This window comes from Diadema antillarum, unplaced genomic scaffold, assembly GCF_040938485.1.
Source record: "Diadema antillarum isolate AM-2024a unplaced genomic scaffold, OU_Dant_1.0 seq00000490_RagTag, whole genome shotgun sequence".
NCBI classification, from domain to species: domain Eukaryota; kingdom Metazoa; phylum Echinodermata; class Echinoidea; order Diadematoida; family Diadematidae; genus Diadema; species Diadema antillarum.
Window position 1 is genome coordinate 18,137 of NW_027271451.1, and position 23,991 is coordinate 42,127.

At 39.8% G+C, this 23,991-nt stretch overlaps 1 protein-coding gene across 1 annotated transcript; it reads right to left on the minus strand.

Moving 5' to 3' along the window:
- Window positions 1–1,615: 1,615 nt before the first annotated feature.
- Window positions 1,616–23,242, minus strand: LOC139733761 (uncharacterized). The gene is made up of 7 exons (XM_071644566.1): window positions 21,139–23,242; window positions 12,112–12,209; window positions 9,701–10,050; window positions 8,265–8,469; window positions 4,510–5,999; window positions 3,172–3,282; window positions 1,616–1,835 (listed from the first exon to the last, which is right to left on the minus strand). The coding sequence occupies exons 1-7, from the start codon at window positions 22,910–22,912 to the stop codon at window positions 1,616–1,618; spliced, it is 4,248 nt and encodes a 1,415-aa protein (XP_071500667.1). The 5' UTR covers window positions 22,913–23,242.
- Between the last annotated feature and the right edge of the window lie 749 nt (window positions 23,243–23,991).

Genomic DNA, 23,991 nt, shown 5'->3' on the forward strand with positions numbered 1-23,991 from the left:
TGCGTACTCGAACACGCCCAAAATACTTAATAGATTATTGTTCTTAACAACATGGTGTTATTATGTTGCTCCCCCCACATCTGACATGGCTGACCGTCAGGACAAGTCCTGTAGACACTGTGGGAAAACTTTCATGACCATGGTAGACTTAAATTTCCACCTGATGGATGAGCATAATATTTATTGGGGGCACATCTACAAATGCAGAGACTGTGAGTACAGTGTATATGACTCACAGGTTGTACAATCTTAAATGGCATGCAGACCGCATGCACAATGGAAAGGACAGGAGGACTTATCGCCATAGGGAGGGTAGACTATCACCGTCATGGGACGGAGCCCCTCTGCCAAAAATCAAGGCCCCTGACAACCAAGCCCCCACCAGGATACTACCAGGCAACTCATTTACGCCAACGATTCCTCTACTCCCCAACCAGCAAGTCGGAAGATCCCATACACCCAAGCCAAGGGATGGCCCCCATCAGTCCTGTAATCTCCCTCGCCCCATCACCCAACCAGGAGTTTGGGACTACACCTCCATCCCACCCAAGTGGAAAGCCATTGGCTTTCCTCGTGCAAAATATGGCCAACCAGTCAGCAAGCAGCAGTGACGATGAGTAAAAATGCTTAATTTACTTATCACAGGAATTGATCAGTGTATCACGTTTTCACAAAATAAAAGTATTCTTTTAGGTACAATGTACTTGGCGCTGCTGTTACAGTGCAACAGCACCCCACTGCCGGTACTGCGGTATAGTATACAAATAGTAAATGGTCACAAGTGCCATGGTACAAGATTTCTCACAAGGTGAAAGATAGAGGCGTTCTTTTCAATGAGGCAAAGCCAAGTTGAATAATGCGCCATATTTTTCACCTCGCGCGAAATCATTTTCCATTGCATGAGTGAAGACCATACACTATTCATTTTATAGAACACCTCGGATGTCAACAGATGTCGTCCACACAGATTTTTGAATTTAGCACAGAAATGGAAGCCATTTTCTGTGAAAGGCGAATGAGTAGCTGCACAGTCACAGTCAGCCGTGTGTACCTACATAAGTGAAACTGATTGGTTGAAGTTATTTTCAAAAATGAATAGCAAAAGTATGCGCTTTCAAGCACGTTTGTAACTGTTGAGTGAGCGCAGCAAATGTTCATTTATTGTGACGTCAGAGCCGTGCAATGTAACAAAAACTTTGAGTCAATCTTGAGTTTAACATAGGAGTTAAAAGAAATTGGTGACATCAGCCATACGCTATCCATTTTTTGTTCAAACAAAATTGCACGGCTGACAGCCACAGCATGCGATGGTACTTTTAACTGAATGTCACATGATGGGCACTCCACCAATATACTTAATTGGGTAGCTATACTTTTTTAGGCGTTGTATAATAGACACTACTACTGCAGCACAACTGCTGCACTTGTACCACAGTATCACTCTGGTAACAATGCAGCAATGCTAATACTGCAGTGACATGGGTACAGTTTAACAAAGTACTTGAACTGCAGTCTGTTGTACTGTAGTACATACGCAGCAGTATTACCTTCAGTACTTTTTCACAGTGGTCGGAAAAGTTACAGGTATTACAGACAGAACAGGAAGAACATCCATTCAGTTTTCCGACAGGGAAGTCATAGCAGCTTCACGCTTCTTCTGCTGCACAAGTTTCTTCAAGGCAATAACTTCCATTCTCAAATTATTTTCAAGCTGCATGTGCTGAAGTGTGAGTCTCTCCTGTTCCTCCGCCATATCAACCCTTCTTCCCCCATATGACTGAGACATTCCTGGTGCAGCCCGTGCATATCCGAATGATGCAGCTCTTTTTGGGAATCTAGGGTACAAGATATGTAAAATACAACTGTTATTGACATACATGACATGAGTGAAGCAAAAGAGAGTGATGTGGAAAATCATCTTGACAAACTGGTATTCTATCTATCCTAACCCAGCTCATCTTAGGCACTGCTTTTTAGATTAATATTACTTTGACGTTCAATAGACTATTTTCATAATGTATTCAAATTTACGGATGTTTCATTTCCGGGAACCAAGAGACAAGCAATCCCATTAGCCTAGTTCTTTTTAAATGAAATCCAATTGCTGGAATCCTGTTTGCATTTTTAATTGTGTTGCTATGTTGGACAAGCATAGGACAAGCCTTCATGTTGTCGAGAACCTTTATTTAAAAGTTATTCATAAAATCTGAAAATGTTGCAAAAAACGGCTATTGACTCGTTTCCTTTCCAATGTAATTGCTGTGGACTCCCCTTACAACGAAGTCCTTGGGACCAGCAGTTTTCTTTCATTATATCGAAATTTCGTTATAACTGAACAAATAAACACAAAAAAGCAAAAAAAAAAAAAAAAGAGCAAAAACAAAAACAGAGAGCCAGTAATGTTTGGGCCTGACTTTTTAATTTCGTTATAACCGGTACTTTGTTATCTGTGTTCTTTATAACGGGAGAGCTAGGTACTTCAATACAGGTTCATAACAGAGCTGCTCTATGATTGAGGCTATTTGCACGTAGTAATACGTTTAATAGATTTGACATATTTATATACAGGTATTGGATGCATTTCCAATATACTAATATTACAACCCCTTGAAAGACATATTTGAGAAGGAGTACACCAAGCCTTGATTTACATCTTTGTCCATCATTTAATTTAGTGCTTGCATGTCAGCCAATTCATGCCCGATACCTCTTTCATCACAGTCAATATACTTTTAGAGGTCTTCTTCCTCTACATGGGCAAGGTGGTTTCAAGGAAATAACATCGCACGTTCTTTGCCATGGAATATGTGACCAGGAAATCATCTTTTATTTATTCATTTTTTTTTACACCAAGTTTCAAGAAAATACCTTCAGGCGTTGATTAGATATGGGGGAGATAGTGAAATTTCGAGCTTTTGACCTAGACCTTTGAACTTCAACATAATCAGCCAAAAGTGGAAAGGCACAACTTTGCAACTCATACATATACATGGCAAATTTCATTAGGATATCTCAAACGTTTTATTAATTATGCTGTCCACAAAATTGATTACCAACGGAAGGACAGACGGATGAACAATCCAAAAACAGAATGCCTCCGGTGACACTTTGTGGTGGAAGCATTAAAAACAAACAATCAAAAAGATTTCTTATTCTTATTTTGCAAGTTACCTTGTTGCAGTGATTGCTTGTGGCATTGTAAGAGGATGGCCTTTGTTGGCTAGCAGTCTGACATCTGATTGCACACGTGGGGGAGATGTCCGCTGTTTAGTCACTTGTTGACTGCAACAAAAGATATGAAGTGTTTGTTCACAAAAACCGATAAGTCCATATTTGCCAAATGGAGATATTTGCGCTTGAAGGTCAAGAAAAATAAAGAGAATAAATTATAAGATTTTTTTTTTGCTTCTTTTGACCATAACTTCAAAATGTACCTTTATGTAGTGACCAATATATCATTTAAAAGGTATTATTTTGTACTTTATGACAGAGACCATACTTCAAAATCTTCAAAAATGGACTTATCGGTTTTTGCAAACGAACTCTGCTCATTGGATGCCATTCATATTGATTTTGAATATTGGGCTTTGTTATATTCTTTGAAAATTTTACAAATTCTAACAAAAGTACAGAATTCAAAATTTGTGAAGGTGTCATGGTGCAGTGGATAACAGATAAAATTCAGTTTCTACAGAGAGACATTCATAAGGGAAGGGTGTTTCCATTCTGCTCTAGTCTCATGAACTGCATTCACAGATGTTGCTGCTGTTGTAAATAATGATGATCAGCTAACAGAGAAGGGATAATTTTAGCTGATACACAAATTTGCCAAAAACAAAAACATAAACACCAAAGTCATGTTGAACAGCATGTTCAAATCATTTTAACCAGGCAGTTTGTTATGTCACTGATTTCATATTCTCTACTCATCCAACTCTTGTCATTCAATATCTGAAGAGTGTGAATGCATAAACTGTCGTACATCATATTCATTTTTTAAGGTCATCATGAAATAGAGATTTTTTTTTTCAATGATACTGCACTTGTGAAATGACCAAAATTGCTTGAAGAAGATATCAAATTCATCACATATCTCAATTTACTGCAATTACTTTCTTTGTTTCTCAACACCTTCAATTTCAAATATATACCACAGATAGAAATGGATATATCAGTTTTTGCAAAACTCTTCATTTGTTCCCGACTGCAACATGTCTGTATATTCCAAAACTGATTTTCATTAAATTAACTTTGAATTCTTCTTACAATGGTTTTCTCAGTGCTCAGTGCTATGTAAAAAGTGGTTTTTCTTGGTATCTCTCAAAAAGTTAAAAGCCAAGTACTATATCATCCCTTTTAAATGTTTTTGGCTCACACAATACTCAATTCTGTCACCATTTTGAACAAAAGCTCATTTAGGTCACTGCACTTTAGAAATCCCAGGAAAATATGAATTAGACATGGAGAAATAAAAGAATGAGCATGAGGGTGAGATACTCTTGAACTTACACCCCAGGAGAGGCTTGGCTGTCTAGTGACAGCTGACTGTCCATCCTTGCCTTCTTCTGTCTGGTGACCCCTTCCATTGCCTCCTCCTGTCTGGTGAGCCGTTTCATTGCCTCCTCCTGTCTGGTGACCCCTTCCACTGCCTTCTTCTGTCTGGTGACCCCTTCCATTGCCTCCTCCTGTCTGGTGAGCCGTTTCATTGCCTCCTCCTGTCTGGTGACCCCTTCCACTGCCTTCTCCTGTCTGGTGACCCCTTCCACTGCCTCCTCCTGTCTGGTGATTCCTTCCATTGCCTTCTCCTGTCTGTTGACACCTTGAACTGTCTCCTCCTGTCTGTTGACTCCTTCCATTGCCTTCTCCTGTCTGGTGACCCCTTGAACTGTCTCCTCCAGTCTGGTGACTCCTTCCATTGCCTCCTCCTGTCTGGTGACCCCTTCCACTGCCTTCTCCTGTCTGGTGACTCCTTCCATTACCTCCTCCTGCCTGGTGACTCCTTCCATTGCCTTCTCCTGTCTGGTGACCCCTTGAACGGTCTCCTCCTGTCTGGTGACTCCTTCCATTGTCTCCTCCTGTCTGGTGACTCCTTCCATTGCCTCCTCCTCTCTGGTGACCCCTTCCATTGCCTCCTCCTGTCTGGTGACCCATTTCATTGCCTCCTCTTGTCTGGTGACCCATTTCACTGCCTCCTCCTGTCCAGTGACCCCATGAACTGTCTTCTGTCCAGTGACCCCTTGAACTGCCTCTTCCTGTCTGGTGACTCCCGGAACTGCCTTCTCCTGTCTGGCGACCCCTTGAATTGTCTCCTCCAGTGTGGTGACCGCTTGAACTGCCTCCCCCTGTCTGGTGACCCCTTCCATTGCCTTCTCTTGTCTGGTGACCTCTTCCATTGTCTCCTCGTGTCTGGTGACCCCTTGAACTGACTCCTCCTGTCTGGTGACCCTTTCAACAGCCTTCTCCTGTCTGATGACCCCTTCCACTGCCTTCTCCTGTCTGGTGACCCCTTGAACTGTCTCCTCCAGTCTGGTGACCCCTTCCACTGCCTTCTCCTGTCTGGTGACCCCTTGAACTGTCTCCTCCTGTCTGGTGACTCCTTCCATTGCCTTCTCCTGTCTGGTGACCCCTTCCATTGCCTTCTCTTGTCTGGTGACCTCTTCCATTGTCTCCTCCTGTCTGGTGACCCCTTGAACTGACTCCTCCTGTCTGGTGACCCCTTCTACTGCCTTCTCCTGTCTGGTGACCCCTTGAACTGTCTCCTCCTGTCTGGTGACACCTTCCACTGCCTTCTCCTGTCTGGTGACCCCTTCCACTGCCTTCTCCTGTCTGGTGACCCCTTCCATTGCCTTCTGTCTGGTGACCCCTTGAACTATCTCCTCCTGTCTGGTGACCCCTTCCATTGTCTCCTCCTGCCTGGTGACCCCTTTCACTGCCTCTGCCTCAGCAATCACATTCCTTTTGCCTCGAGACAGTTTGGACAGCAGGACTTGCTTGAGTTTCTTGGGGAACAAATCATTAGATAATCAATTTAGGAACTTTGGGTAGTTAAAAAATACAAGGTGAACATCAATTTGTGATAAGTGTATTTCCTATGCAAGTTCATCGAACTTTTGATGTTGACTACCAATAACTGAACTAGCCTGGTATCTTTAGGTGATGTACCTGTAGTATGAATTTGGTGGTCATAGCTCAAAGCTCTGGAAAGTTGTTGAGAGCACACAATATATGGTACTAAAATCAGGGAAAGGTCATTGTATTTGATCTTTGACCTTGTCAGACTTTAGTCATAAATTATTCCAACTTGACCAGCATCTTCAGGTTTTGCGCCTGTGGCATAAGTTTGGTGGTCACCGCTCAAATTTGTTTTAAAGTTATTGTGAGTAAAACACAATACTACACAGTGCTTATCAGGGAAAGTGCATTGAGAGTTTGACCTCTGACCTTGTCAGACTTCAGCCATATTCAAACTTGACTGGTATCTTTCATTAGGTTATGTACCTGTGGTAAGAGTTTGGTGGTTATAGCTCAAAGCTGTGGAAAGCTAGACAGAGTACACCTAATTTTGGACACTGCTGTTAGGGATGGTTTGATGGATGCAATCTAGTTTATACATTAGACAACCTTCAGATGAGCTGAATTTATTTTTCAAATACTGGCAATGATATGAAAAGGGCATCCTTCAAACCTAAAGAAGAGTCACAAACATTTGATATGCAGAGACACAAATTAATAATGTTCGCACTGGGGTCTTTTCCATTTCATTATTGAAAGCAGTAAACCCATGTGGTGAGAAAGGTGTTGACGTTCAGTAAACACATTCCGTTGGTGAATAGCTAGAAGCTTTTTTTATTTGGAACAGTGCTCATGTGACGGTTTATTGCCACTTGGTCTAATATCAGATGGTCTACTTCCCAGTTCATCTAACACAACTACGGCTAAACTCATTTAATCTACTATCAATTTCATCTAATGCCTGTTTTGTCTAATCCTCACTTGGTCTGTTGCCCAGTTTGGCTAATTATCATTTCTTCTAATGACTAGATGGTCTAATTGCAATTTTGTCTCCTTGGACTTTTTTTTCCATTTTGTCTTATAAACTGTGGGTATCATATGAAACAGGTACAGCCCACATAGAAGTAGACCAACTGGTAATGAGGCAAAGTGGCAATTGGACTAAATGGTCAATAGATGAACTGGTTGAAACAGAACAAGATTAGACCATGTGGGTTGAGACTAAATGGCTACTAGACAAAATGGGAGCAGACCAAGTAATAGATCGCCAATGTGAAAACGTACAACTTCGTAGTTAAACCTCACGTGTAGCTTTAAATCACTATGGACATAGAAAATAAACAGTCACATTCTCAACTGTTACTACATGACTTTGCACATGAAATATGGAGCCATTTCACAGATTTAAGGAATAAGAATACAGTGTACATAGAGGATGATTAGTATTACTTTATACATAGAAATTTTGCCATTCCGTAACCCATTTACAGATTATGTCTGTGAAAGTAGGAACGGCGCAGTGTTTTCAAAAGTGTGGGGGCCCACTTCCGGGTTTCATGAGCTGACAAAGTGATGACACCTTATGTATTTCTTTGTATGGTGCACAAAAAGTGTGGGGGCCCGAGCCCCCACGGCCCCCACGGCTGCGCCGGCCCTGAAAGTTCATTTGAGTGAATCAAGTCGCCTTTGTGCACATTTATCACACAACATAGTTCTCAGACAAGCTCTGGGTGTAGGTTTAGCCACTTGTCCATTTTCACAGGCAAATTTGTACATTGCACAAGAGGAGTTAATACAATGATAATACCAGCTAGCAGTGCAGCAATAATTGCCAAGGCAACATATAACCATGAGCCAATCAGATTATGAGATGTTCACAGCAGCTGACAATTAGATGACCTCACAAATGCAAAGGTCCCTTGTATTGTTTTGCGAATGATTAATCTAAACACATGCCATGTGATGTCTTCTTCATATTCAAGCTAGTGATATAAAAACTATGTATATACACATTTCTTGAACACGTGATTTTCATCCATTTTCCCTCAATTTTCTTTTTTTTTTAAAACATTGATATTTTTGCTTTAAATATTGGTTTTTCATCCAGTTTCCCTGTCTTTTTTCAGAGAAAACATTGATGTTTTTGTTCTTGTGTTTGTTACCATTCAGGATTTCACATCAAAAAAGTTGAATAATCAAGCACACTTTGTACACTGCTTGCTTCTTGCATGGTTGTACCGATCTGATCTTACCATTTTTACAGCGCTAATTGGTGCCGGCTCTATGTGGGTGATTTTGCTCACTGCTTCATTATTCACCGGATTGGCTGAAATGGCCACAGGGACGGGGTCATTCGGGTTTGTGACTGGCGCAGGGGCAAATGAAATAGTCTGGCCGTTGGGAAATTCGATGACACCGGGTTCTGTCAGTTGGATTCCCTTTTTAGCCAGCTGAGCACTGTATGAGGGACAAATTACAGGAAAGACACATCACTCTGTGTTCACACTTCTCTCAAAGTCTAAGAGAAATTGATCTCAAGAAGAGTTTTCTCCTCAGGATTTTTACATGAGGATCTCTGAACTATGCCAGATGAAATCTCCCATCGCCATCAACTTGTTTCCTTGAGGTACAAATCTCACAGGGGATCAATCTCCTCCCCATTCCCCTCCATTTCTTTCTGGAATACCTACAATAATCAGAGAAGAGTGTGAATGTCAATATTGTTTTGACCACACTGTTATATACAATAATCAGAGAAAAGTGTGAATGTCATTATTTTGCATTGATCAAGGTGTGATATGCACATCCTTCGTTCAAATAGCTGTAGTGTAAAGCAAGATATATGCCAGCATGAAATTTCTGTGAATTTCACAGTATACAATTTTTTTTTTCGTTGCCACTGGCATTCAATTCATATAATATACGCAAGAACTTTCTTGCACATTTATATGTTGTGAACCTTGGCTCTTGTGAAACTAGCAAAATTAAAATGCTCATGAACATTCATGGTTTTATGGTAACTTTGAAGAGACTCTTTTCATATGATGAACATTTTCTCAGTTTTTCATATTCTTCTTCTTTCTTTTTTGCCAGAAAATAGCAAGAGACAGCAAACACATTTATTTTCAATACGGAAAGATAAATTCTGCCTCCCAGCTTCAAGCTACTGTATCATTAAACATATTTATCTCAATCTACACATTTTTCAGTATCATATGTCAATATCTGCATACTCAACACTGCAAACCTAGTAAGCACCAGGGCAGTGCACATTTCTTAAGCGGCGTTTACACCATGTTCTTAGCTGCCACAACAGGCCCTTGTCACGGTCAGATAACAGAGGTTGGACTGTACATGAATAATGAGAAGGGTTGCTAATCAAAACAGACTTTACCTCCTGTGTTTTGTCCCTTTCATGGCACAGCTAGCATGGCTTGGTAAAAATTAAGCTCTTGAATAGACCATGTACTTCAGAGCCTCTTTTCTCAGTTCACACTTTTCAAGAGTGCTTGCTTTCTTTCCAGCATTTAGGTAGGTTAGGGGAGTCCACTTGAATTAATTTATACGTCATTTTAAAGCTTAGAGTCTGCTCTTTCAGAATCTGCCCCTAACTGAAAATCCATGTCTGGTGACTTTTTGTTGGTTTTGTGGTGCACGGTCACAAATGGGTATTTTAGAGGAGTCCTACCTGATGAAATTCAGCAACTGGGCACTCTGGTTGGCAGAGCTGTCTGTGGACTGAGAAGACTCAGTGACCACTGCAGCCATTGTCTGACCACTAGGTTGCTGGGGGACATCCTCCTGGCTGTCGCTGTCGCTGTCTACAATGTGCACAATTTCTGGCTTCACCTCGACCGAGACTCCTTTGAAGTCATCCACAAGAACCCCCTCCTGGGAGGTCTGGCTCTCTCCAAGAGACACGTTGCTGGTGGAGACGGTTGTCATGGTATCGAGGGAGGGATTGAGGCTATCTCCTCCATTGCTGACTGTGTCGCAGCTGGAGCCCTGCACATTGGATGTGTCCACCATACTTTCAACCTGCTATACACAAAATGAGCATAGTTTCATACACACACTTATTTCCCCATGTAAGATTATTTGCTTGGAGGAGTAAATGTATGACACCAGGCAATCACTAACATTATAAACAAGAAGATAGAACTGCTACCCAGTTCAAAAAGGTTTTTTTTTTTTTTTTTTTTTTTTCATTTTGCATTTTTTGGTGTATCTTTCACACAACGCAATATTATATTTATCATCAATTCACCACAGAACTTGTGTACATGTGTATTGATTTAGTCAGACAATGAATATCACTGGCAAAAGAGTTGTTCAAACACTCAATGGCTTACAAGAAATACCCAGTCCAAGAAGAACATTTTTTCCCCTCTCTCATCTTCTATTTTGAACAGTGCACCGTGCTAGGTTATAATAAACATGGATATAAATCCCAGTTACAATGAAATCACCTGTTCATATGCTGTAGGCCTCCTGTTCAGCCATAACAAAATCTTGATATAATGAAAGAAAATTGTTGGTCCCGGGGACTCTGTCATTTGGTAACAGGCGTACAAAGTATCTTTGACTATTAAAATGCAACATAAGATTTGCAACCATGAATTCGCCACACAATTTGTGTTTTTAAAGTGTTGTTTTGTTTTTTTTAATGGACAATGAATATCATCCCCCCCCCCCCAAAAAAAAAAAAAAACAACAACAACAACAAACAAATAAAACACTGTTTGGCACTGTAACAGTTTAAAAGATTTAACCATTACCCAGTTCAAGAGAAATGTTTTCTTTTTCGTTTTTTTTTTCTTGCATTCCAGTATATCTTTGACACAATGTAACAAATTTGAAAACATCAATTCAACACACAATATGTGTACAACTGTATTAGTTTTTTGTTTGTTTGTTGTTATTTTTTCAACAGGCAATGAAAATAACTGAAAAAAAAATCCTAAACAGTCTAAGAAATACCAGGTGAGCCATTGCCGGTTCAAGAAGTATGGTGTTTTTTTCCTCTCCTTTTTTTTTTCTTCCATATCTTTTGACACAGTGCAACAAAAAAAATTGCGACCATCAATTCCCCCACACAATTTGTGTACAAGTATATATATATATATATATATATATATTTCTTTTTTTTTCACAGAAAATAAATATCAGAAAAAGGAACAAAACAAAAACTGTTTAATACTTTTACAGTTCACATGAACTAAATTGTTACCATGTTCAAGAAGAATGGTCTTTCTTCTCTTTTTCCCCTTGCATTTCAGTATATCTTTTGACACGGTACAACATAAAATTTGAAGCCACCAATTCACTACAAAATTTGTGTAACGACTAAAAAGAAGTGTATTTTTTTTTCCCCAAGGACAATGAATATATTTTTAATGTGTTGAAGATAAGTCCTGAGTATACTCGGGCTGGTGTCAATGATGGGAAATGCGTGTTGAAGCAAAAACAGCCTGTCCACATCGGGATATGGCCCAAAACTGCTAAATACTTATTTTTCAAATGACTGTGTTTGAGGAAGATATCAAACAACCCCAAAATCCTTATATATTGCAACATAAGATTGATGCAGCATTCAAACATTTGGGCTCGTAAAAGATGACACTCTGAAACAAAATATGAATATCATTGGTAATGTGACAGTCCATCTATACTCAAGGGCTACAACCAACCTTTCCCAAAACTTTTATGTTGAAATGAACATTAGTTCAGCACCACATGTCAGATTATGTGGAGTTTGACTGTAATTGAACTACATATTTCATATATGATGGAAAAACATTGGTGTTCTTTCTAGATCCTCAAGAAACATATTGAAAGTATTACACAAATTATGGCACGAAAAAAGTACATGGTGTAGACTAAGAATTGTTCAATGCATCAACTAGTGTATGTTTCGACATAAGTGTAACAAGATGTTATTTACTGCTTGAACCAATCAAAATCTGAGTTTATGGACCTTGCAGCTTTTAATAGGTGAAAATCTTCATACAATTACCCCTTCCCAACTCAAATAAACATGGCATGGGAGTAATGAAAGATGACTAGGTCTCTTCTTTCCACACTACTTATTTTTCTCACCTCTCCTGACGGCGGCAGCTGCCGTGTATTACGGGCAAAGATTGCATCCACTGCTCCTTGCACAATCTCCCACGACTTATTTTGGGTAATGGCATCTCCTGAAATAAAGTGCAAGTCAAATGTACCCCTGACATAATCAAAGCTGAATAACCAGTATACATTTGTACCCACCTTATAATCCAAGTTTTACTTTTAATTTTAAATCAAATTATTGGAGAAGAAATACTTCATTTCTCCACTTATTAATCTCATATCCTTTTTTTTTTTCCCTGCCTATTTTCAAATATCTAGTATATTAAATGTGAGGGGTACACTGAAATTAGGATTCAGACAATAGAAATAATTAGTCAAATCTAAATACAGGAATAAATTCCAAAACGTTAAGAGTACGAAAAGACAAAATGATATAGATCAATGATTTCTTTCGGACATTATCAAAGACATGTGGAAATTCATGAAAGTAACAACAGTCACCAGAGATTGGAAAGACAAAAGACAGATGATAACACGGGGGAAAACCAAAAACAGAAATAATTCATCAGTGCTCTAGCAAGGGTATTGGATGGAATCTATTCAAAGAGTTTACAGTTCTATAGACCAGTTCGTAATTCCACTTTGCGCATGAGCAGAAAAAGGTCATTTGTACCAACAGACATTTTGGTTTGTAAATTCACTGAGATAAGCATTTGTGATGCAATGATTATTCATGTGATCCTTATCTACATGGCGCTTGCCAGCACATCCAACCGAGAGCGAGAATGGTATTTTGCAATATAAAAGAAAATAGGCTGTTATTAGATTCAATACAAAACAATGAAATGGATGCCTGCTAAATTGACAACTGATGGATTATTCTGATCACCTGCTCTAAACGTAAGCTCATTCTTTGTTTGAACATGAATTCCATAAATTGTTACCAGTACGTCAGGCAAGCTTATGCATTATGCCACTTTGAAAACGAGTGAAGTGCCTAACCATCTGAGAAAAAAGAAAGGTCATTTGTACATAAGCTAATTACGAATTGGCTTATTCTAATCACCATCTAGAAATCACAGCATCTTGAAAAACTTAATACTACAAATAATTCAGAACAAAATTAGCTCATATGCATGTTGATCATCAATCATCACAGGTGCAGAAACTCACTTTTAATACCCATGGTAATTATCTTACACATCTTACATATTATATACATTCATGGCCACTTCTCGAGTGGCAAAGGGCAGTGGGGGGGGGGGGGGGGGGGAGGGGGGTTGTAGTGGGATGTCGACGGTAGTTCCACAGCAGTAACTACATTTTTGTTGATAACAAAAAAGACCAAAAAAAAAAAAAACAACCAAACATCTGTTTCCAATGGGTATGCTTATTATCACATGGCACTTCTTAAACCCATAAAAATTTCTTTTTTTATTTTATTTTTAAGGACGTTGAGGACAATCATGGATCACCTGCACTCCAAATAACTATTGTACAGCGGCTGGTTTGTCGGCTATACGTGTACCTATGGAAGGATATCCATCTCTAAGAAAGCTTAATAAGCTACAAACATGTAAGCAAATCAGCAGACAATTATTGAGAAAGTGATTCAGTTGCAATGTGAGCAAACTAGCTGACATGGCATCTTCAAAGAGCTTTCAAAAACCATGTGAATATGATGTTGCTGTTTACAAATTTTCATTTGTTATACAAACAGCATAAACAAGATACTTTGAATTTAAAAAAGAAAAATTGTTCATTTATGCTTGAGAAAAAATGCAACTACAAACTGTACGCAGTCAGAGACTATAGAAGTTTGCAAGACCATTGCATTTTAACCATAATTATGTAGTGATGTATCATAGATGAAATGTGGTGCCATTGTCTGATGTCTCGTCAGAAAAGCAAGCTGGAATGAAAGCTTAATATCCTTCATCATACTAACACATCAGTCTGTATGTATGAAGTCAGGTAATGATGATAAAGCTCTCAATAGGGGTAAGGATTCGCCTGCTGTCTTCTGACAGATCAAGAAGAGATCACAAACAATGTCACGGGCAGGGCTTGAATTAATCAACGGCCACTGATAGCCACTGATGGCCATACATTTACCTGCCCTTTTCTTTTGTCTGTTGTTTTTCTGTCTGTGACCCTGCACCACAAAACCAACAAAAAGTCGCCAGACATGGATTTTCAGTTAGGGACAGATTCTGAAAGAGCAGACTCTAAGCTTTAAAATGATGTATAACTCAATTAAAATGGAATTCCCTAACCTACCTAAATACTGGAAAGAAAGCAAACCCTCTGGAAAAGTGTGAACTGAGAAATGAGGCTCTGAAGTACATGGTCTATTCAAGCGCTTACTCTTCATTAAGTCGTGCTACCTGTGGCGTGAATGGGACAAAAAAAATAATGATGTAATTTGTAGCAACAACAATGAAGGGATTATCAAATTAAGCTGAAATTAATCATGCTTTATTAAAACATTCTGTCCATGATTAATATCAACTATTGAAAGCAGTGGCATTATCATTTCAAAAGTTATTAGAGTTGAAAGTAAAGATGCAAAGGATTTTAAAGAAATGAAGAGGGCCCTCTAAGAAAACCTGATCAAACTACCCTACCAAAAAAGGAGTTGTAGAAAAACTGCTGAAAACCCACTTTCCCATTCAATTTATGATCCCAAATTCAAGAATAATGTAGAACAGCTCTTTCCAAAAATATAGAAAACTCAAAATTGACTTGGTTGACCAGTTTCACCTATTTTGAGTCCTCGCATAAAATCAAAGGGGTGTGACTTTTTGTTGGTTTTGTGATGCACGGTCACATAATGAAAGGCCATAAACGTGGTATCGCTAGTATAACTGTGTATAATGCATACTTTTAATGTGTGTGTGTGTGTGTGTGTGTTATATTGCAACTACACCTAAGTGCCTTACATTGCGTTTCTCGTCATTTTAGAAACTAGAAATGTCGCTATGGCGACTGGTATGCCTCCGCCATAATGCATGATTCTCCTAATAGGTCTAGATAGTACATGTGGACAATATGTGATTACATTTTCACAAAATTGGCAAAATAATAAAATGACAAGTTTGTCACAAATGTGTTGAATGTTCACCATCCTTGACCTAGGTTTAATTGGATGAATAGGGGAGCATGTATTTTGGATTGAAGGATTTTAACTTGACTTTGACCCATTCATACGTTTATGCATTGAGTAATTTTCAAGGTATGGAGAAAAAGAGCAATTTCTGTATTGAATAGTAAATTGTTACCATTTTCATCTGACCCTTGACCCTAAAATTCATAATATAATCACTGTCAGGCAGAACACGCATAAATATGTACAAGTAGTACGTTTCAAGATAGCTTGAGCCACTTCCGAGATATGGAGGAAAAAATTAGTTCAGCACTTTCACTTGATCTTTGATCTTTGACCTTTTGACCTTTGAGGCAAAACCAAAGAAAACAAGGAAAAGTAGAAATTACGCGGTGCGTAATATATGTCCCAGCCGGAATTACATGTAGCATTTTGTAGCAAAATGTACAATACAGGTCAAAAATCAAGTTCAAAGGTCAAAGAAGTCAAAGGTCAAAATTCTGTGTAGAAGTTTTGAAGCCCTCACCTAGTGCCATCATATAAAGCAAACGGAATCGAAATCGGGTTAGAAATGGCGAAGGAGTAGCATTTTGTAGCCATTGAACAATACAGGTCAAAAATCAAGGTCAAAGGTCAAAATTCTGCGTAGAAGTTTTGAAGCCCTCACCTAGTGCCATCACATAAAGCACACGGAATCGAAATCGGGTTAGAAATAGCGAAGGAGTAGCATTTTGTAGCAAAATGTACAATACAGGTCAAAAATCAAGGTCAAAGGTCAAAGAAGTCAAAGGTCAAAATTCAGAGTAGAAGTTTTGAAGCCTTTACCTAGTGCCATCACATAAAGCACACAGAATTGAAATCGGGTTAGAAATGGCGAAGGAGTAGCATTTTGTAGCCAATGTACAATATAGGTAAAAAATCAAGGTCAAAGGTCAAAGAAGTCAAAGGTAAAAATTCTGTGTGGAAGTTTTGAAGCCCTCACCTAGTGCTATCACATAAAGCAAACGGAATTGAAATCGGGTTAGAAATGGCGAAGGAGTAGCATTTTGTAGCAAAATGTACAATATAGGTCAAAAAATCAAGGTCAAAGGTCAAAAAATCAAGGTCAAAATTCTGTGTAGCAGTTTTGAAGCCCTCAACTAGTGCCATCACATAAAGCAAACGGAATCGAAATCGGGTTAGAAATGGCGAAGGAGTAGCATTTTGTAGCAAAATGTACACAATATAGGTCAAAGGTCAAGGTCAAAGGTCACAACTGAAATTCTGCGTACAAGTTTCAAAGCTCCCATGTAATGCTATCATATAAAGCAAACAGAATCAAAATTGGCTCATAAATGACAGAGAAGTAGCAAATTGAAGATTTTGATCACACACAAACGCACAGACAGACAGACGGACGGACGGACACACGGACACACACACGTACGGAGCCCGTTTCATAGTCCCCTGCTCAAACTCGTTCGGCGGGGACAAAAAAAAAGCTTTCCAGAGAATCTCTATTAGGTTATACATGCATACACCAAGTGTAAAAAAAATAATAATCCTAATGCTTTGCATAAACATGAGGGAAATTGTTAAATTTTGAAGTGTTGCCCTAGACCTTTGACCCCCTGAACCCTAAATTCTCTAGATAATCACTGCCAGTCAGTACATGTACATATACTATGTTCCATGAAGATATCTTGAACAATTTCCAAGGTACAGGGAAAAAAGGTGAATTTTAATATTTTTACTTGACCTTTGACCTTTGACCTCATGACCCAAACTTTCACCAGAGAATCTTAATTGGGTAATACATGTATACACTAAGTTTCAAGAAAACATCTTCAGGCATTGCATAGATATGGTGGAAATAGTGAAATCTTATGTATTTGACCTTGACCTTTTGACCTTTGACCTTGAGCATGTGCACCCAAAAGTTAACAGGCACAACTTCACCCCCTAATACACTTACATGCCAAGTTTCATTAGGATACCTCAAGAGGTTTTGATAGTTACCCTGTCCACAAAATTCATTAGGAACGGACGGACAACCCGAAAACACAATGCCTCCGGCACCACTTTGTGGTGGAGGCATTATTACCGGGGGGGGGGGGGGGGGGGGGGATGAGGGGATATATCCCCCCAGAAATGGAGGAAGGGGGGATGGCCTGTATAATCATCCCCCCCCCCCCTGAAATTTGAGAACAAAAATGGAGGAAGCAGAAATGTGATTGTATCAATTTTGGCATATTGCATGACGTTCGTACGCCCGCCTTCAGACAGGTAACAGAGCTGAACAGTCCTATCTTGTAGGATAGTGTATACATAATTTTCTCAAGCGCTTGCTCGCTTCGCTCGCCCGCGAAGAAAGTAATATCGACATAAGGTATGGTCCAGACGTTGACAAAGTCAAATAGCATAGGCTTACATGTAAACATGCTATGACGCGAGCAACTATACCGCCATAATGAACCCCCTCCATTTCCTGAATAATTCCTGAAACGATGACTGATCCATCTATGGGCATACCCAGGGATGATCAGGGGCGTTGAATCTATCGGGGTGGGGGCAAAGGGGCATTTGCCCCGCCCCTACGGAAATGTTTGGGGCAGACAAATCATTTATCCCCCAAGCAATTCCAGAGATGAGGACAAATCTTGAACTTTCCTTATGGAAAATTGTCCAACTACTGCCAGAACTATGCACCTGATCGTTGAATTGCAATCATAAATATGCAAAAGCTCTGCTACTGGGTCCCTTTTGATAGACTTTGTACACTTTTGAGATTGACGTATATCCTTATTTTATCAAAGAGTGTGCAGCAGATCTTTCATTTACAAAAGCTCTCTCAAATGCAGAGGCATCGATGGATGGGGGGGGGGGGGGATGGTTCCCCCTAAAAGTATTAGGGACAAACATCATTTGGCTTCTCCTCGTAACTCCCAAAATGTGGAAATGTTTTTACTTTTTGATAGAAAACTTTCTAAATATTTCACCCAAAGATGGCTGAATTTCGATTCTGAAAGTACAAAATCTCCCTCGCCTAAGAGGGGATAGGCCTAACCCCTTCCATACCCTCCTCGTGCAGTCCTTTCTACTTCATGCACTTTAGATCGACAGATTTTAAAATGTTTCATCTAAAGTGTGCACCAGGTCTGTTACTTCAGATTAAAGAAATGCAAATGTTCCGTGGGTTGGAGGAGATATCTAGGTACTTTCAATTAATGGAGGGTTCCCATTCCCCTAAAAAAAAAAATAATAATAATATACACTGTACACTTCTGGGATTGAAATTTTCCCAGATTACATCATACATAAATGTGTTTACAAGATATATTCTCTGAATTCTAAAAATGCAAAAGCACCCTCGTATGCAGGGAGTGGATCCTGGAGGACGGGGAGCGTGGACGGGGGAAGAGGGAAGGTGCAAACATATCATTATGATCCCCGAAATGTAATAATTTTTTTTTTTGCGTTTTTTGATAGAAAACTGGAAGGGTGGTGTTAGCACTCGCCCATGCCTTCTCCCTGCTCGCCCGTCCCCTTCCTCCCCCCTCCCCTCCCCCCGCCCCTATGCATACAAGTAGACTGTGGCTATACTTTGAACATAGAGAGTTTTCCAAATATGCCATAAAGGGTGTGCACCAAGACGTTTAAATGCAATCAGAAAATACAGAATCGCCCTCGCATAGGAAGGGGGAATAGGAAATGGGGCTTATCCCCTACCACCTTCTCTGATTGACAAATTTCCAGATATTCCAACAAAAGTGTGCACCAGATTGTTGAATTTCACTTCTAAAACTGAAAAAAAGCTCCCTCGAATATGGGAGACGTATCTTGCCACCCTCCCATTGCTTGGTCCTCTCTATAGACTTAGTATACTTGGGGAATGACAATTTCCGAATTTTCCACAAAAATATTGTTTTATTATTTCAATTCAAATAACGCAAAAGCTCCGTCTTGTGTTCCCCCTCCCACACCCTCCCCCTAAGCTCTACCTCACTAGACTTTGTACATATCACACAAAAATGGTGCACACTAGGAATAAGAGCTAATTTCCATGATTTTAACACTTCCCTGAAAAAAAAACCCTATTTATTTCTTACATTATTATTTTTTTTTAGGGGGGGGGGGAGGCACGGGAAAAAAATTCCAAGTATAGCACCAAAACTTCGCATTAGATCGCTGGTTCTGAAAATGCAAAATCCACCTTCGTGTGGGAGGAAAAATGCCCCTTATCTACACCCTCGTGTGCTTGCTTGTTCTGTTTGAATTGCTTAATAGACAGCATTCATAATTATTCATCAGAAATATTAATACAATTAGTTTATTCAAATAATAACATTTTATAGGCAAATTGTTCATTGTAATCTATATCAAAATATTCTGCTACCTTAAAGGGATTTTATAGTTTTGGTGGAGACCTAATTTCAGGTTTCTAACATTTTTTTTTAATGAGATAATGAGAAACTTCTTATGAAATATGAAAGAGCATGTGATTCCTTGAGGAATTCAACATTTGTTTGATGAAAATTAGTTTTGAAATGGCTGAGATATCCAAAACAGAGCAATTCTAATAAAGTGTGGGACCCACATTTTATTGTGATCGCTTTGTTTTACTTCGTTTTTGGACGTTTCAGTCATTCTGAACCCGATTTTCATCAAATAAACTTTGAATTCCTCTTAAAATGGTATGCTCTGTAATTTTTCATAGGTGGTTTTTTGTTATCTCGCAAAAAAAAAGCCCAATTCTCATCTCCACCAATACTGTCCCATCTCTGAAGTTTAAACAAGTGGGACTGTTTCAAGTCGATAAAACACCCAAACATGCATAAAACTGCCGCTTGGGAGGGGGGACAAATTATCTTGAGGGAGGGGGAACATCCCCCTCCCCCCCCCCTCGCTCCGCTCGCTCGGGTTCGGTCCCATTCATGATATTAAGTGTAAGAATTAATACAATAAGTTTATTCAAAATGATACCATTTTAAGATAATGCTACCTTGAACAATTGGAACTGTTTCAAGTCGACAAAAGGCGCAAAAACATGCATCAATTGCACCATGCACAACATCAAAATGCAATTTTGCTTTATTGACTTAAAAAAAAAAAGAATAGCTACAGGAAAATATCTACTACGTTATTACAAACGAAGAAATGGATATATCCATATTACCATTTTCTTGAATTTATTTGGGCATTATTCAGGGCTGTGTTACGTTTTTGAAAGGGGGAGGGGTGTCGGGTAAATTGCCCGTCAGTCAAAAAGAAAGAACATCAACAGACAAGAGAAACAACAAGAAAAAAGTCTTCATACTCTTTTAAGGTTTGATTTTCCGCCGAAAGTCGACTAACAAGCAAGAAACAAACAAACAAACAAAAACAAGAACAAAAAGTCTTCATATTTTTGCTGCCACTTCCCTCCCACTTTGCATGCAAAAGAAAGGGGCTTTCAATCCTTGAAAAGTGTGTGTGTGTGGGGGGGGGGGGGAACCAAGCTTCTCTCTTCCCCCCCCCCCCCCCCCAAACCGGTCCTGTCCGTTTATGGGCTTGTAATTGTGGTGATGGTGACCTATCATCCCCACCACTCCTAAGTACGGATTTACGCCGTTGTGTGTGCCCTTTCGACCAGAATTAGATGCCCTTTTAAGTGGTCTTTGTCGATGCCCTTTCAAATGGCCTTGATGCCCCTTAACCCGTTGAGGACGAGTCCCGAGTATACTCGGGCAGGGGTCTATGGGAAATGTGTGTTGCAGCAAAATCAGTCCGTCCTCAACGGGTTAAAATTTTGGGGCATCCATGGGCCACTTTGCCCCAAGGTGGGAAAAAAAACAACTTTTAGAAATGGAATTGACATTCAAAACTCTTATTCTGTGCCTTGCAAGGGGAAGCACTATTACTGGGACAAGTTTTATGTAATTCTAACTTTTGTAATACAGACATACTGTGCATACATCATATTGACTTACCTTCTTGCTCTTTGCACTCAAGAGTATTGTCTCCAGAAGAGTGTTCTTGCTCAATCTCCGTTTCGATCAGTAGTTCTGTCACCTTTGCCATCTGGAGGGGATCCTCTAGGTGGAGGCAGTCTCCCAGTGTGTGGCTCTTCTGGCCCAAGAATGCTGCAAGCAACTCCTGCTCACTTTCCTTGAGAGAGAGTAGCTGGTACATTATGGTGACATGCCGGCATAGCTCTGTGCTAGAGATGTACTCTGGATGGGCCATTGTGGACGCTTGAACAACATTCTGGAGACAGTCCGAAGCTCTATGCGTAATGTCAGAGAAAGGAATGCCAAAGAGGTAAGGATTCTCCTGCAGAATGTTCACTTCTCTCCTCTTGTCTAGAAGGAACTGGATGTTGGCATACATCTCAGATGTCAGCAGAACTGGAACTTTTCTGCCTCTCTTTCCAACAACCTCAATCAGACTCAGTCTTGTGCAAAGATGCTGTTCCCATGGTGATAGGGAGGACAGAATGTCTGGATGGACGTTTTCCGACTTGACATTTGACACATCTTGGCAGGTCAAATTCTCCACTTCTCCACTCCTCCAGCGGTTGAACATGACCAGATCAGCAAGAATGAACTGAGCAAGGACAATATACTCTCTGTTCAGAAGACGCGGGGATTGCTCTAAAACGGCCATCTGCTTCTTGATAAACTCAGAGACATATTGGTGCACTTTCCCCACCTGACTTAATAGTTGCACACCAGAGGGAACATCCAACAGGTTATCATGCAGAGCCTGCAGCATTTCCTTGGAGAGCTCACACTGCCACTCCTTCTTGCAGAGCTCATAAAAGTGTCCTGCCAGAGTTGTCATGAGAAGGTCTTTTTCACGGGCACCTTCTGCCATGCAAATTATTGCGCACATTAGCAGACTATGACCAAAATTTTGGGAAAGCGAGGGTGTTGCATAGCTTCCTGTCACTTCATCAAACCCCACTTCTTGTTTCACAGCGGTAACCACGGCGTTAAACATGGCCCGGCTGATGCAATCCGTCATCGTCAGCATTGGCATCGTTTCCTGGATTTTCAGCAGCAGGCTTGCCACCTCAAGCATCCTTTGGGTGATGAGGTCGTAGCAGGCGGGACTGGCAGCACTGGTTTGCTTCAACAGATGATTTCCCATCTTACAGATGAGGTCATCGTTCTGTGCTATTCTGTCGATTGGATGAGAAATCTTCATGCGACTTAGCACTTTCTCCTGGAAGTCATCAGAGCATTGTAATTTGACACTCGTATCTTGCTTTGTGAACGCCCCATTACTTCTGTCCACAATACAATGTATTTTGTGAAGATACACGCAAGATCTTTTAAACCAGCCAAGACATTGATCGCAAGGCTGCAAATTTCTGTAGTCAGTCTCAGACGCACTTCTGTTTGCTGGTATTATGAATCCCCTCTGATTTTGCAGAACGGATAAGTTGTGCTGATTGTCTCCAATATATTGCAAGATCTTGAATAGTTTTACTCTCTCTGTGGAATTCGTTGGTGGTGAGAGAGCCTTCTGAACAGAAGTTTCATGTGCGTGGATGCATTCTAGGTGTAATGGCAGGTTGTAAGTCAGTTTTCTACAATATGGACAGCAGTGTTCTTTGACGTTTAGACACACAACCCTGATCGATTCTGTCTTTTCACCTGGATTGGACTCTCTCATCTTCAGATCGGGAAAACAGCAACAATGATAAAAAGAGAAAAGGACAATATTGTCAACAGTTTCATTACTATCAGCACATAACATTGAAGTACTATATCTTTAAGAAAAGCTTCGAGTGCATCTAGAAAAGCATGGTGTGCATTTGCATATTCCATCACACTCGTATAAAAAACCCTGGCAAGAACACTGTATAAGTGACTCTGCATCACAGCACCAACCAAACAAGGCAAGTGCCAAATTGTTTCTTGCCCATTCGCATACAAGAAATTCCCAGAAGTTCATTGACCCGCTTATGACCATTGACCTTGTGGTGACCTTCAACTCCACAAGGGACATTTACCATCCAAGTTTGGTCACAAACGGACATAGGGATCAATAGTTATGAGCCACAATCGAAACGTGCCCTAAAAACTTAACATTGGGCCCTTAAAGTTTGTTGACCCCTATCAGACGGACTCTCTTATACCTATCTAAATATTGGAAAGAAAGCTCACACTTTCAAAAAGATGTACTGATAAAAGAGGTTCTGAGGTATTGGGTCTCAAATGCTTAGTCGTAACAAGCCAGGCTCTACGCAATGAATTGGACGAAAAACAAGACAAGATGTTAAAGGACAAGTTCACCTTCATAAACATAAGGATTGAGAGAATGCAGCAATATTAGTAGAGCACATCAGTGAAAGTTTGAGGATGCAAACGTTATGAATTTTTAAAATTTTTGTGTTGGAACTGCTGGATGAGGAGACTACTAAGGCTCGTGATGTCATATGAGTATAACCGTATAAAGAAAATGTAAAGAAAATTCAACATATTTTCACTTTTTTTGCATAATAAAAGAGCACTTGACTTGCCTCTTTCTACAGGCAATGGGAATAATATTACCCATAACATATGTCAGTAACGAGTGAAGGGAAAGTGTACTTTTTTCAAAAGATGAAATTTTGTGAAATTCTCTTTATATTTTTCTTATATTGTTGTACGCATGTGACATCATACACTGCAGCAGTCTTCTCATCCAGCGGTGACTGCACAAAAAATTGCAAAATTCATAACTTTTGAACGGATTGTCTGATTTTCCTCAAACTTTCAATGATGTGTTCTACTAATATTGCTGCATTCTCTCAATCCTTTATGTTAATGAAGGTGAACTTGTCCTTTAAACTC